This window comes from Xiphias gladius, chromosome 7, assembly GCF_016859285.1.
Source record: "Xiphias gladius isolate SHS-SW01 ecotype Sanya breed wild chromosome 7, ASM1685928v1, whole genome shotgun sequence".
Lineage (NCBI taxonomy): Eukaryota > Metazoa > Chordata > Actinopteri > Istiophoriformes > Xiphiidae > Xiphias > Xiphias gladius.
Window position 1 is genome coordinate 4112232 of NC_053406.1, and position 16631 is coordinate 4128862.

Consider the following 16631-nt stretch of genomic DNA (forward strand, 5'->3'; position numbering starts at 1 on the left):
TTACTGTTATGTTTCTGCGTTTTATCTAAAAGGTTATATTCACTATACTTAGTGTATCCCTGGGTCCTGCTCTTCCACTTAGGTCTTGATATGGCAACAGGATTTGCCTGAAGTGATGCAAAACATAACAGATTAAAAACTGTGAAGTTGTTATTATGCCTCTCACGTGTAGTTTAGTTCCTTTTCTGTAGTTCACCACTTCGTGGTTGCACAGGTCATCAGTCAATTGAAAGTTAAAATCAGAGCAAAAGTAAAAAAAAAAGAGTTCTAAACTTCTGGCTGTCAGGGAAAAACTCCTTTGTACATGAATCTCAGTCTTACCATCAGCTGTTCTTTGTATGATCATTTCCTTCCCTGGCACACTTACATTTTGCTGGGGATGCTCTGTTTGCGAGCACTGAACTATAGTTGTTGTCTTTAACAAAACGCAACGCTGATCCTCTCATTTTTGAATGTTGCTGGAGACTTCCTGAGAAAGACAAGTCCCATCACATAAACCTGGCTGAAAATCTTTATTTAGAAATAGGTTACCCAAAGTTACAAGGTGACCTGTAATAGAAAACAACAAGGGTCCAGTGTGGGAGAAATAAAGCTACCCGGTTCTGGTTCTCTTGATTATTGTCCTCCCTACCCCCCCCTTATCCATGCTGAGAAAGCTGTCCAATTCTCTAGCTCTAGGATTACACTGTGAAGAATAAATACTATTTATTCAAATATGTGAAAGAAATGTCTAACCTGCTCGTCTGTGCTGTCTGTAGGCTCCAGGCTTTCTTGCACTCTCTGTCCGACATGCAGAGATTCTCCTTCCTCTGCTGTTGGTTTGCACGTGGATGGGCACGTCACACTGCAACAACACACACTCATGTCAGAATGGTGCTTTCCAAGTACAGTAAACCCATCATTTGTCAATGAACAAAGTGAGTTTCATTTGTGAATTTCCTGCAAAAAAAAAAAAAAAATTCCCCCAAAAATGACATTTCTTTTCACAAGCATGATAGACTGTTATTATGAGCAAATTCAACCCATGGAGTTCATGAAGGCCAGATTAACCTCCCAGGGCAAAGAGCAGCCACTGGGCCCCTTTTAACCCCTGTTCCTGGCAAACTCTCTGCAGTGTGGACAGTTTTTCTCTGCTAGAATATCCCTTGGCCTCAGATTTGCTGGTAACCTGAATATAAATATTACTTTAAGAATATGCAACATGTACTCACAAAATTGAAATAGTGAAGGAATTAAAACATTTTGCCATATCCTGTATGACATTATAACATCACATATGTGTTTGAAATTATTGATCAAGTTCAAGTGCTTCAGATTTGTACTTGCAGAAACACATATCACTGTGTACTATGTATCCCAGCTGGGAGCTGAGTGATAGACGTTATTTGATTACATATATAAAAGGATGACATTATTGTCAGTAAGGCAGTGATTTTAATTCTCTATGCACATTTCTGGTCTTCCTTTAGTAAATAGATCAATATGAGCAGGTATAGTCCAGTACTGACAGTGTGCATCATTACAGTAGTAACCACCTTCTGCTACATTGTTTATAACATTCATGCGTTTGTGATTCTTTCTCTTTTCATTTATTAGTCCTTATTTCCACTTCAATACATTTTTCTGCACCATGTGACACCCGGGGTGGGGGTGTGTTCATGGCAGAGCTAACTGGTAAAAAATGAGTGAACCTTGACGGTCCTGAATGTCTCAATAGCAAAATACACAGAAAACGCCATAGAATCTCAAAGTGTTCAACTCTCACATTTTCCATGACGGAAGTTGGTCGCGTCGCTCTGGTCGGTTTCTCTGAGTCTTTGGTGAGCATTGAGTTAGAGGAAATCGTTGGAGGTTTTGTTTGTGTTTAAATGATGATCATGTATAAATGACGCACCTGGAGACAAACATGGCAACCATTGAATCCTTGACCTCCATCTTGTGCACATCTGTTTTCACAGTCACATCCACCTCTGTGATCCAGTCAGCATGCAAAAGAACTGAGATCAAAGCCATGTCTACCTATGAAGAAATGTCTACAACTGACAGTGTCCTCAGTCCTGTTGTTCTCTTATTCTTTACATGTCAGGGAGGCTCTGTCTCACGCACAAACAAATCACACGCCAGTAGGGGAAACCACTAAACCGTTCCTTGATTGAAAGTTTAGATATGTAGCTTTCAAGACTATCTCCACACACGGGGCATTGTTTAACACTGGCTCTTCTCCACATCTCAGACTGACATTAACCATAAACAAAACAGAGAGCGGAAAAGTCAATTTGCTTGGTTTTATTTGACGGTGGCGCACTCACACAGACATCTCCAAAATCACAGATCAGCTGTCGTGAGTTGAGTTGCGGTTCTTTTACATTACAATAATCTGCATCTGTCACCGAATAAAATACTTGTAAAAGACAACTTCTCAAACGATTTGTATGTAAGACTCTGAGTTTGTGAAATACTTGTAGTCGTCATACAGCGGCAGGATCGACACGTGCATCTACAAATTGGGAATGGTACTGTGGTCATTTTATGCACGTGGCACAGCACTGGTAATTTCATTAATAATTTAAATCTCCTGATGCTGCACCGGATCAGTCAGAAATGAACGGTCATTGACTTTCAAGAAACTTCCGTATCAGACACATATAACGTTGCACACAGATCCCGGATTGAAATAGTAGAATCATCTGGAACATAGCAGCAATCCTCAGGATGAGTCAGTTGGGTTGGTTGACTCCAGCAACATCAGAGCTGTCGGGACATTTTTATTATGAATAAAAATCCAAACAGCATTTCCCCCTGGAGAAACAAAATGTTTCTTGTTTTTCTGTCCTGTCAAATTTATTATTAAAGCATCCCTATTCACCATACTGAACGCCCCCTCTCTTACTATTATCATAAAAACAACAAATATAACGACGGCGTGTGTTTTTGCACCGTTTGTGGTTCAGTGCAATAACTGTAGTTGTGTCATTGCAGTTAGAGCGATCAGTAGCCTACGTACAGACAGGAGTTGCAGTGTTCCTTGAAATATTAAGTCAACTGCGGTGAATCGCCTCAAATATTGTAATGTAAATATTACATTTGCTGTGGGCCATTTATCACATCTGAGTTTCAGTGCACTAAACTCTTAACGCAATGAGTCAGGGTTTCAGTGTTTATTAATACGCCTACAGGTCACAGTGTTCCTCACTGTTTTAACATCACTGCACTCATAAGCAGCATAGCTTCATAACTGCTAAGCACTTCTTCACACCGCAGTGTGATCTGTGTGGGGAGAGGGAATTCACGGGGAACAAATTGAAAAGGAAATGCCACATGCTGCCTTTTGACTAATGTGAAAATGATCCAATGTACTGTCTGTTACAGTGGTGTAAACTGTGGTTTACTGTAATGTTATAGTGTCCAGCAGGTCAGCTCACTGTGTCTTAGATGATTAAACTCACAAGTGGTTGAAATAAGGTTTGGCTTGTTGAATAGAAAACTTTGTGGTCGACACAGAACAGAAACGTTTAACTGATGCAATGAGGTACAATCACAGTCAGGATTTTGTCTTGGATGCAGCTTAATGTTAGACTCTAGACCACATCATCTGCACTTACAGTCAAATAGTATGTTCAGTTCAGAAAAAGAAAGTTGCAACATCATTTCAACCACTGACTTCAGCATAAACAGTAACAATAAAAAACAGAAGCTATCTCCAGCTGGTTCATTTCTTGCCACATTATGGCTCACAGTAAATGATGTACAGTAGGTTAGGTTTCTATGTATTTTCTCTGAAATGACTTTGCTTTTTGCTTTTTGCTTTTTTCTTTTCTTTTTTTAACCAATTTTTTTAATTTTTCAATCATCCATATGTATTCATTTGTATGACAAATATTTTGCTTTTTTTTTTCCAATAATTTGTTCAGAGATGTACAGTTTATGTCTTTTCAACCCTCTCTCCTAGAAATTAGATTTCTGTACAGAGATCTGTCTGGACTTTGACTGTGACTTGAATCCGAAATGTATGTTTTTGACGCTATTTTTGCTGAAAAATATGGGCTCTAATGTTTGAGGAAATTATATTTGGATATTTCCGTGCAACTAATGTCGTTTAGCTGGTTAGACAGAATTATCTTCTGATGAGAAAAACTGAAATCTCTTTCATCCATTACAGAGGAACTAATTAAGTATCCATATCAGCTCATCTTCAAATCGTCTTATTATATTTTATTCAATAAAGTTATATATATATACATATATATATATGTGGGACATTGTCCATGTTTTTGATCTAGTGTATATTTCTATACTGCTGAGTTCTAAAGGGGCATGGGCCCGTTCATGTCTGAGCCTGTTTGTATCAGTGAACTTAGAAGGTTCCAACAGTCTCGACGGTAAAACACATAGAAAACAACACAGACTTTCAAAGTGTTCAAATCTCACATTTTCCATAATGGAAGTTCATTGTGTGGCTTTGGTCAGTTTCTTTGAGTCTTTAGTCAGGATGGAGAAGTCCTCAGCAGAGGCGTTTATTTGTAGAAATCGTCAAGTGAAACCGTTGGAGGTTTTGTTTATAGTTAGATAACGATCACACGTTAATGACGCACCTGGAAACAAACATAGCAACCACTGAATCCTTGAACCCCATCTTGTGCACATCTGTTTTTACAGTCACATCTCACCTTTGCAATCCAATCAGCCTGCAGAAGACCTGAAATCAAATCCATGTCTAACTATGCAGAATTTTCCACATCTGACACCATCCTCAGTCAGTCTGGTCTGCTCTGACATTTGGTTTTATGGGGCTATCTGTATTCATGTATTGGTATAAGGTGTTCTGCTTTAATGTGATAGCAATAACTATGCAGAATAAAAACTTGAATGTTTTTTATTTAAATTTGTGTCTGAATTATCATCTAGAAAAATAATTGCTCCTACAAATAATTTGCTTAATTTGTCATTTTTCCTGATCAAACCAGTCAGAACACTCCTCCATATGAATGATGTGTGCAGGATGTGGAAGCTGTTGGTTTGGAGAATGGATTTTTTTTAAAAATTCCAGTTCAACCATCACTCTAGTTAATTACATGGTACAGTGGGACCGCAAAGCATTTCACAAACTATGAGTTAGAACAACAAAGTAGAGTTATTTATATGTCTATTTCAAGCTTGTGGGAGTCCCTCGGCACGTTATGAATTCATGTAGGAGTGAGATAGTCACCTCAATTCTTTAATTCTAGACAAAATGAGTTAGACAGTTGTACTTGAAATCACTGCACTTCACTTGTATCATGGTTTAAAGTATCATTTTGTTTTGCATTCCAGGGTGGATTACCAATTCGGAAAAATAGCCAATTGCTCCAGAGCCATCAACCTGAGTGGGCCGTGGATTTATACCTAATGTTGTGGTCTTTATTTTCTTTAAGAGAAGCCCTGTGCCATAAACTAGTTTCAATATCTTTATTATTTTAGTTTGTAATAATAAGTAAATAAATTAGTGTTTGATCAAGTTATCACAGTTAAACTAACACACAGGAAACCTGGAGCCTGACAGTGTTGGTCCAGTATCGGAGCGCTGGTTGGTTTCTGAGTGTGAGGGCAAATAATGAGCTGCTACAGTATGTGTAGTCTGCTGTGTGCTCTGTTCTCGATGGGAATTTTGAGGCACCAGTTATGTGAACATGCATGGAGGGCAGGATGTGGGGGTGATCAATTTGGGTCCGTCTGTAAACTTTTGCCTTGGGGCCCTCACGAGGTTAATATACTGTATACCATGACATGGTTTATACAGATCTCATGGAAAAGACAAAATCTGTAAATTTTATGTCTTAGAGAAATGGAGCAAAGTGGATATCCAGCCCAAATCTTTTCTCAAATTAATGACATGTCAATCAGTCAAGGAAATTCACATTCCCTTTAACAATTATGGCCCCTATTTGGAGGCTTCAGGATAGCAGTCCTCCACCACCTGACACCGCAGTAGAACAAAGCATTTCAGAACAAAACATTTCAGCAGGGCAATACTGTGACTCTCTCCTACGGAAATTGTCTAAGGTTTTTCCAAAAAATTGCTCTATTTGTTACAAGGTGCTTTTGTGAAGAAAAGTCATTAAAGGGATGTGAAAAGTTGGTAAATCTAGCGACAAAGGTGCTAAATTGGCAACACTGTCCTTAAGTGCCCTCTAATGACATATTAGAAACTGATTGCGCCAATTCATTTTGACAGAGCAACGGGCAATGGGGAAACTCCAACACTTGGCCAGCTGAACAATAGTGTAACTTCATCATAAAGTCAGTCAGCGACATTTGTGTGTATAGGACTGGCCCCCGCTGTTGCGGTACAGTCAAAAATTGGAGATAACTATGGACCTCTGTGAAAGCTGATGCATACCTAACTTGATGAATTATTTTAGTGGAACAAGGTTTTAATGACTTTTATATATGCAGACCTGTTGGTTCATTGTAAAGTGAGAGAGTCACGACCTTTTCAATGACCTACTTTAAAAAAGGCTAAGATTTTTTCACAGCAGACATTTTAACTAGTTATAGTAGGAAAAGCACAGGTTTTCCTAATGACATTAACAAGTTGTATTCAAGTGTCCCAGTAAGTAATGACAATTTGACAGTGAGCCATGATTCATTTTATTATATACACATCAACATGTCTTCTGTGAAAAAGGCTAATCAATTCTGCTGTCTTGATTCTCTACAGCTCAGTATAACTCAGTATAAGTTCTTTGTAAGATCCCGAAATTATCAACCCCTTCCCCAGTACCTCTGCATAAGTATTGGTACATACTGTTATGGTACACCGTTAGTACAAAAAATTACGCCGTAACTCCGGAGTATTACTCTCTTATTCAACTGCTCCATGTGGCTCTGATTATAGTAAGAGCCTGACAAAGCCAAGACTCTTATTAACTGGAACCAAACATTCACGCACACACGAGAGAGAGATGTTCATCCAATTTTTTGACATGTTGCATTTCATTCAAGGCAAACTCCATCATAAAGGGCAGCCTTGAAATGACATGATTTCAAAAACACCTAATAGACTAAAAGCAGGGGAGGAGAGGAAAGTCTGTTTTATCCATCAAAATGTTGGGCTAGACAGTGAATGGAGAGAAGGCTTTATGAAGCTTCAACAAGCTGCCAGTCAGTTTTACAAGTCATGTTCTTTTACCTCTTTCTGTCTTTCAGCTCTTACTGTTTTTTCTTTGTGCATACAGAGGTCTGAAATGAGAGTAACACACTCACTGAAACACACATGCACACTTGCCACATCGTGACTAAATCTTTTTCTTTGTCTCTGTAGAACATCGACATCCAGAACTTCTCGTCCAGCTGGAGTGATGGGATGGCCTTCTGTGCTCTAGTCCACTCCTTCTTCCCCACTGAGTTTGACTACACCTCTCTGTCGCCCGCCAACCGCAAACACAACTTTGAGCTAGCCTTTGGAACTGCAGAGTGAGTGATGGCAATATCAAAACTTAAATTTTCAGAAGTTGTCCATTTTTCTGATATCATGGATATGATGCAGTTTAATTAATTACATATATTTGTAGAATTGATCAAGTTGAGACATGTTAATCACATGTGAGACAATGCTGTTTCAGGGTTTTCACAACCTGACAAAAATAAAAGTGACATGGTTGCTTTAGCAATGCTAGCCACTTTGGTCCATGCTTAAATAGTGCAGGCATTCACGGTCCCCACAGGATGAATCTTACTGACTCTGCTGACATTTTTGTTGTATTGAATGGATATATATATATATAATATGCTAACCTGCATGAAATGGATGAATTGTGATTAAGGGAATTCTCATCTAGCACCATCGTCAAAACAAAATTTAATTTTGTCCAATACTTTTGTTAAGTTATCAAATACCCGCAAAACTAACGTCATTTCCATCAGCTTCAGTTGTACTTTGTGTTTAGTGCTAATTAGCAAATGTTAGCATGCTAACAGGCTAATCTAAGTTGGTGAACATGGTCACTATTCTATTATTTTGCGAAATACACATATTTGCTTTTTTTCCGAGAGTAAGGCAAGAAGAGTTATACAACTCCCATGTCTGTGCATTAAGTGTGGAGCTAGTTAGTTTAACTTAGCATAAAAACTGGAAGCAAATGGAAACAGCTGGCCTGTTTTTGTCCAAGGGAAAAAATACATGTCCCAACACCTGAATAACTGACACACTGTATCTCTTTTGTTCAATCCGCACACATACAGAAATGTAAAAACAACCATTTGCGGTAGCTGGAACTCGTTGTTGGCAAACAACTGGTACAGTGACTGTGCGCAGTTACCTGGAGTGATTGTCTCAGTTAGATTGCCAGGTTTGGTTCCATCATGCCTGTACATAGACTTCTAATAAAACCTGTGCTCATCTATCACCTATCTGACAACCTGCAATGTAGCTAGAGACACTGCACAGACAAACTGCCTGCACAAATAAACTGTAATTGATCAGGAAATAGTTCCAGCACATAACTCCACATAAAACCACAAATTGTCGTTTTTGTATTTCTGTTTGTGTACAGGTTAAAATAAAAAAGAAAAGCGATACAGCATGCTCATTGGTGTGCTTTATAGGTGCTGGTAGTCATATTTTTGAACTATGAAGAGAGCCAGCCCCCTGCTTCCAGTCTTTTTCCTAAGGCTAACCACTTCACAATCCAGCTGGAAGCAGTAACTTTGTGGCAACTGCTTCCAACCAGGAAATAGTCCTGCACATAACCCCCTGCAAATTTATTGCAATGCACTGTTTTCCCACTTTGTACAGATTAAACGCCTAAGATGGTACATGTTACTTAGTGAGCTTTAGCGGTGCTGTTTGGTGGAGGTTTTAAAATTGTGGAAAGAGCCAGGCTAGCTGTTTCCCCTCCGTTTTCCTGTCTTTGTTCTCCAGTAAGCTAACTGCCTGCTGTCTGTAGCAGGCACGAGAGTGGTATCGATCTTCTCATCTAACTCTCAGCAAGACAGTAAATAAGTGTGTTTCCCAAAATGTCAAACTATTCTTTCAACTTCTCATTGCTCTCATAATGAGACAGCACAAACAGCCATTTTTTTGCGGAGTGTTAGTTGTGGTTTCTGACATTTGCTGAATCAGCCTTAAAGGATTTATGGGCCTTAACTGCATCAAGAATGAAATCTTTACTTTACTGATACTGAAAATGAAAGTTTCTTAATTTGTTTTCTCTGTTGCTTTCATTTTATAGTCCTCTATGAAGTTACTATTTTACATGAGACAACACCATACACACATCTTATGTGGCAATAGTCCTGCCTATGCTGTCTAGTTCATCGTGTTTTTTTTTCCTTTTCTGTGTTTGGTGAAAGGTGTGCATTCCTTTTGCCTGACTGCATAGCTTCACAGAGCATGGCTTCTTGTTTCCCCAGACAGATACGGCACCTACAGGCTGCATGCTATAGATCAGACATTGATCCCTTAAAGAGATCACAGAGCAGAGACTTATAGGACAATAATTGTAAATAAATTCTTACAAGCACAGTATCCTTCTTTAACACCTCAGAACATGTTTGTTAGAATGTAAGGGAAATATGTGTTTTTTCATCAGAAGCATCCAAGACACAATGTCAGAGGCAGAAGGTGGCGGTGGAAGGGTTTGATGGATGTCTCTGGTGGATACTGGCTGTTCTGTAAACCTTCTGTTGACACCGTCCAGTCATTGAGTGTCACCTCTCATATGATGTAGAGCTGAAACTTTAAGTCAATCAACAGATATTCAGCAACCGTTAAGTCATTTTTCAAGTAAAAATGCCAAACATTCTCTGCTTCCAGCTTCTCAAATGTGAGGAATTGCTGCTTTTCTCTGCTTTGTATCATGGTAATATCTTTGGATTTTGCATAGCTGGTCAGAAAAAAAATAGCGATTTTAATATGTCATCTTGGACTTTAGAACAATGTGATTTTCCTGACATTTCCTGATATTTTATAGACCAAGCAACCATAAATTGATTCATTTGACACATTTTGATCCATTTCTACACAAGTAGACGTGAATGTATGCTCCATTCATCCATAAATACTCTATCTGAGATTTTTTCAGCCTGACAGCAATGAAATTATGACATTATTTCAAAAATGCTAAAATCCAATTTTGGTTGAATTCTTGTTGAAACATATCCATGCAGCTTAAAGCCTTCCCTTCTGACTTGTGTGTCTCTGTCTGTGTCTCCAGAGTGAAGGCAGGCTGTGATCGGCTGATTGAGGTGGACGACATGATGATCATGGGTCGTAAACCAGACCCCATGTGTGTTTTCACCTACGTCCAGTCCCTCTACAACCATCTGCGCAAGTTTGAGTGAAGCTCAAACATCGGGGATCTAATTATCTCCTGTTCTCCTGTTAGACTTAGCTTTTTCAGCCTCCTCCTCGCTGTCAGGTGTTCGGCAGCAGTAGGTTCTTCTCTCTCTGTACCCAACTTTGAGCTGAATGGAGATTCAGAGTTGGCTTGGTAGGACTTTGAAAATACTGTGCTGCTCCCTGGTGGTGGATTGGTGAACATCCCTTCAAAAGCTGCAGGAAAAGTGCTCACAGCCTGGACACTGTCTCACGGGGAGAAGACTGTATGTGGGAGTACAGTCCCAAGCTGTTAACACTAATGACACACAAATGTCAGTGCTGGTTTGTCAACAGTAGTTAGCAGTAGTTAGTTTGTTTCCGTTTTTTTGTTTTTTTAATTTGTATGTGTAGTTGAGATATATTGGACAAAGAGTTGAAATGTTGCTGTGATGTGTAAATCTTTATAATCACCACAAATTTAGTGTCAATATTAGCCTTTTAACATTGCACCAATGGAATGGATGTATGTTTCACAAATGTCAGTAAAGAACTAAAACTGTTTGTGACAGACACTTGGTTATGACTTAATAAAAAAACAACACACACAGCAGAGTTTTTTTAAACAAAAAAAAAATACAGGAAAAACGGAACTGATTGCTGAGTGATATCAACATCCACATGTGCTTTGATATTGTGTTAGCCAGATGAGGATTGGGTTCTGGGAAATCAAATCAATAAATTGTGGCGTTTGACACCTAAATGTAGAAACTGTGCTCCTTACTGGGTATCAAACAAGAGAAAAAAGAAACAATGAGACAAATCCAGGGGATTAAATAGTCTTATGACCCAGTCTTCTTGGAAAATTCAGCGTCCAGTATGTCTAAGAGTAGTAGGCTAAAAATATTTTGTGAGTCTGACAGAGTTTGAAAAAAGGATAACTTTCGCTTTGTCATCGGAGCATTTGGCTTAGCAAACATGGAAGCCACATCTTTTATAACACATGGGTGATTAGAAGTAATATTCTTATTCCTGTAGTTAATTCAGTATTTGCTCCATTTTATGACATTTTTAAAATAATCTCAAAATCAAATAAAATTTGGCATGTTTTCACATAGTCTAAGGTTTGAAGTAAGACCCTGCCATCAACATGAATCAATGACTGAATGAATATCATGTATTAATTCATTATGTAAATAAAAATATGAATGGATTTTTTGTTATTTTTATTCTGAGACTAGCAAGCACAACGCCATTTCCTCAAAAGTCTTTAAAGGAAGAGCACTTGAAGATCATGAAAACGGTTGTGCTCGGCTCTCTCAGTGTCTGGGGATTAGAAGCAGAGGTGAAAAACACCTGGATTTGCAGCGTGGTGGGTGTGGGAGGTGTCCCATCTGATCTGGGTATAATAGGTAGAAACTCCTCCTCAGCTGTCAGCATCAGTGAAGGCCGAGCCGTTGATGTGTGTTTGTGTGTGTGTGTGTGTGTGTGTGTGTGTGTGCGCGCACGCGCGGGCGTGTGTTTGGGGTTATGGCTCTGTTCATGGACTCGGACTTCTCTCTATTCATGCAGAACCAGCAGAAAGACATGATGGATTTTAAAGCGTTATTTGGAGAACAGGATCACTGTAAAGGTGAGTTGAATATGATGTGGATAATAATGCTAAAATAAGTTTAGTAGCTTTTTTCTTTCATATTGATGTCCTTGATAAATTTAACTGTGTGCTTCATGTAGTCAGTTTCGCTCATGAAACCACAGCAGATGCAAGTTAACCACCGGCCATGAAAGTCTTCTGAAAGAAAATAATAATAAATGATAAATAAAATAGTAAAAATAATAATCGTTTTTTTGAAGGAACTTCGACAAAAACGAGGTCAGCTAAGAAAAATAACAGCAGAGATGAATCCGACAGAAGTGTCATCTATATAGAATAAAAAAGTTCAAAACAAGTGCGTGTTTTGTGAGCCCACAGATCGAACCTCTTCCATACTAGGTGACTGTGAGCAAAAATGATTACCTGAAAATGTAGAATCAATCCAAATTGCCTCTAGATGTATTTGTAAAATTTAAAAAGTAAAGGTTTTGACAGTATAGTTTTGGTCAACAAACCAAGTTTGTGATTTCATTTTAATGGCACAGTGTGGCGCGTCTCCACCAATGACCTGAATGTAAATGTTCTTTTTTTTTAAACATCTTAAACCAATCGATACTCCCTTTTTCTCCTCCCCCTCCTTATTTATTTTAATGTTACGTTAATACGGGCCATTTCGCGTCATTTTATTTTGAACGTTTGTCTTCCTGCTCTGCTTTTATTCCAAGATGTCCGGGGTGAGGGCGCCGTGTCCTCCCCGGAGCCGGACAGAGCCGTTGGCTTGACGGAGGGTCAGAGGAAGAGGAAGAGGACCATCTTCAGCCGAGCGCAGCTGTCGGAGCTGGAGCAGGCCTTCGCTGTGACTCCCTACCCGGACATCACCCTGAGGGAGAGGCTGGCCGCGCACACACACCTGCCCGAGAGCAAGATACAGGTGAGTCTGCTGCTCGGGGGGTCTCTGTTTAGCTCAAAAACTCCCCCGAGCCGGAAAGCTGTGTTTTGAGAATATCAAAAATATGACAGCCCGGCATCCTACCATAGTTCAGTGCTGTAATTTAGTAGATGTTGCTCGTCAAGCTATCGCAGTAGAAGAAAAACGCCAATATGTCTATTTTAACAATGGAGTAGAGAACCAGCTGTGTGTTAATTGCTCGATGTGATGAGCCCACGTTGACTTGTCAGCTCCGCAGTACTGCTCTGGTTTACTCAGCGTTTCGGTTTTACTTTACTCTTCTGATTCACTCACCTCTCCCATTGTCGTGGCCCTAGCAGGCAGCTGTTCTCTGTTTTTCCCCTCAGCCCCGAACTGGCCTTATCGCTGGTTTAAAAAACTACGTTTTAGCTATTTTTGGTGTGTACAAAGTCGTAAGAATGATCTGACCCAGGCATTACATTTGAATGGGTGATTCTGCGGAGGGGGGGGGGCTGGTGAAGTACCAAAAGTGAAGTAGCCTATAATTCAAGACCCAGACATTAAAAGCCATTTTCCACAGGTGTGGTTCCAAAACAGAAGAGCCAGAAGTATCAAGACTGGCAGACTCCCCAAGCCCTCCAAGCATGTGCTGGGGGGTAGAGGGGCTGCAGAGCACTCTCCTGGACCCATGACCTCCACCTTCCCCACAACGAGCACCCTGCAAGACATATTCAGGCAAGAGCAGAACCACCACTCTGAGGATGGTCCGCCAATTTGCTCCGACTGGATCCAAATCTACAGCAACCCTGTATCATCGCCACCATCCTCCTCTTCTCTCCACCAGCAGCCCACACTGGGCCCCTCAGAGTCTCGTCTCTGGGAGGAGGAGCACCACCGGCAGCAGCACTTGGGAGCAGCACTCCCTGGTTTTCTTCCTAGTTCGTTTTCCCAGCCCATCACCAGGCAGTCTCACCACGCTGCCTCATCCCGCTCGTATCAGGCTTTCAGGAACTTCAAGCCCCAGAGCTTGGTTCCATCTGGGGCTCATCAGGCTATGTACGGAGGCAGCACTGGATATGGAGGTCAAGCTGCTGTGGACCAGGTAGTCCCTTCTCACCCTCAGCCGGTGTACTGGGAGGTAACTCAGGGCCAAGGACACCACCACCACCATCATCACCACCCACAAATGGCACCACAGACCTCAATGGGGTACATCTCAGACCTGATCTACAACGCTGCTATTGTCACCAACTTTCTCGAATTCTGATGACCCAGGGTGTGGAGCATTAGCTGTTAAAACTGGACAGCGCCCATTTCTGTCACATTCCCTTGTATTTCCCTTTACAACATTTTCTCCATCTCAGACTCTCCTGTGTGTTACCAGATTTGATTTTACATCAAACAAACCTGTAATATACAATATATATGTGTAGAGTTGTTATGTTGATGTTGGTTCCTTCTTGTCCTTGTTTTTTTATGTTTTCTGTAATGTGTTGCATATTGTAGGGAATAAATTGATTTATTTCATCCCAGCCCCTAGTTCAATCTCCTCTGCTAATTGTTCCTGAAACCACACATTCTTGGTTTTTATAGCATTAGATATTTCTTCAACCAATAACGATCCATTTCTGATGGTACACGCATCATTTTGCCAAGAATAGGCCGGAAATAAGGAATAAGAGAGAATAACATAGCCATACAAATGTACAGCGTCTCTAATGCAAGGACAGAAAATGCGATACCCATCTCCGTTTCATGAGCAAAAGCAACTGTACACAGAATTATTACTTTAAGAAACAAGGGATGCATTTGTTCAGTGGTTCCCAACCTTTTCGGTCTGATGTAGCCCGCGAAGCTCTGTCAGAACCGCTTCCTCAACACCGTCTGACTTGTTTCAAAGCTGTTCTTTTCATTCAGCTGAACTCTTAGTATTTAAGTTGATCTCGTCAAGTCTACAATTCGTGGAGTGGCAGAAGCTGGACATTTCAACCATTTATCCATTACTTTTAGCTAAGTTAACTTTGTTGTTGTTCGGTAGTTGTTGTATATTTCAATCTCATATTCATTAGTTTTAGCTTTCTATTTTTACCATTCATCAATCAGGCTACTTATAGCTAACGATTTCAGACAGTTATGTGTTTTGTTTTATGCTCCACAAATAATCGCCACGCATATATAGCTCAGGACTTGTTCCTATCAGAATGTATGGAGTCTCATGGTACTCATTTGTCAGTAAATAAATATCTAATAGAAGACATCATATCACCCTCAAACTTGCGCCCTGCATGGAAACACTGTAGTTCATGACATGGATTCTTCTCACAGATGCCAGCTCCTGTTTTCCTGCTCTAAGCTGAACTGTGGCATGTTTAATGCTACGACCACGCGAGTATTATCTTTCAAAACATCCTGATTAAAATGATTCCTTGTGGTAAGATACCATGACAGGAATAATTATTTTCCAAGTCAAAATATATTTTTTCATATCTTTGTACTGTAAATATCAGGAGGGTTAGATGGACAGAGGGAAGGAAAAAAAAATGAAAAATAAGAACTAAATTAAAGCCAGAGCTCAGGGTCTATCAGCTTACAGGCACTGTAATTCGGCCTGGATTTAAGTTTTGAAATATTACATGAGCGGCATAATACAGGGGCAAATATGACAGACAGTAGGGCCCACTGTTCGTCCAGTGCTGGACAGATATCTCTGCATATCATAATCATCTTTAATACCAAATAATCTTTCAATAAACCTTTAATCCGGGTGTCAAATCTCAGATCTTAGGGAGATACTTTTATTTTGTATTCCAGATGTAGTTACATCTTTTAATCCTTCCACTGATATGACAGGACTTGACAAGAGGATGGGATAGTTTACAAAAAATATAAATTCATATCTGGAGAAGGGATCAGAGAAAAGAGATTGCCTGTGTTGTACTGGAATTGTTTAGAGATAAGAAATAAGGTTTTATTGCTCTGAGGATGTTAAGTCTTTTATCAGGGCTTCTGTATTCCTGGGGTACAATGACTGTTTGTTTTTTATCTATGGGTTGGCTCTATAGTTGGCTCACTTCAAACCAGATACAGTAAGCACAGATTGGCAGACAATTAATACCACATCTGTCAGGTGGAGATGGGTAATAAAATAGTATTACTGGCTGATGCCACTGCTGAAGGGCTATTTAGAAGAGTCAAATCAAGGGCAACCAGCAAAATAAAACAAAAACAACTTGAAAAATAACTTATCCCGAGGTCCACTTACCAGCTTTTTACAGAGCTCTCGATTTCCTCTTGTGGTCTTCATCAGTGGATAGAGATTTTTGTCAAACTACTCTTCCCAAGGTCAAGAATGAACTTTCATGTTAAAAAACCAACAGCATTTAGTTTGGTATAAAGTAACTGGCTACCACTATTTCTGTTCATCATTATAGCTTTTGAAATACGAACCTTACCTAATTAACACTGAACACAAAGTGCATCTGAGCTTCATGGGAATGTCTTTAGTATTGCAGGTCTCTGGTCATACATTTTGGGCGAATTAAAAATTCAACCTGATGATAGTGTTATATGGAAAATTAAGAGCACTCCAGTGACATATCATTGCGCTCCTGTAACACTGTCAAAGTCACTATGGACAGTTAAATAACAGGATAAAAATCAATGCGGTAGAAACACATTGTCATTTATTTTAATTACACGCATTCTTTTTTGTTGTGAAAACCTGGTGCCTACATTTCCCACAATACAACTCGACTACCCAACAGTTCAGTGGCAGATTCTGGTATGTTATCTAATTCCACGCCCCCCAGATTTTTCTCATTTTCAAACTTGTA

At 39.8% G+C, this 16631-nt stretch overlaps 2 protein-coding genes across 2 annotated transcripts in view; both read left to right on the plus strand.

Annotated features, from left to right (window-relative positions):
- smtnl (smoothelin, like) overlaps window positions 1-10877 on the plus strand; it is a 38432-nt gene extending 27555 nt beyond the window's left edge. The window contains exons 9-10 of the mRNA XM_040131585.1: window positions 7301-7452; window positions 10194-10877. Of these exons, the coding sequence (XP_039987519.1) occupies window positions 7301-7452; window positions 10194-10320 (279 nt within the window). The 3' untranslated portion in view covers window positions 10321-10877. The remainder of the gene's footprint in view (window positions 1-7300; window positions 7453-10193) is intronic.
- Window positions 10878-11824: 947 nt separating this feature from the next.
- Window positions 11825-14325, plus strand: sebox (SEBOX homeobox). Its single transcript, XM_040131210.1, has 3 exons — window positions 11825-11927; window positions 12575-12819; window positions 13379-14325. The coding sequence occupies exons 1-3, from the start codon at window positions 11825-11827 to the stop codon at window positions 14063-14065; spliced, it is 1035 nt and encodes a 344-aa protein (XP_039987144.1). The 3' UTR covers window positions 14066-14325.
- Window positions 14326-16631: the final 2306 nt, after the last annotated feature.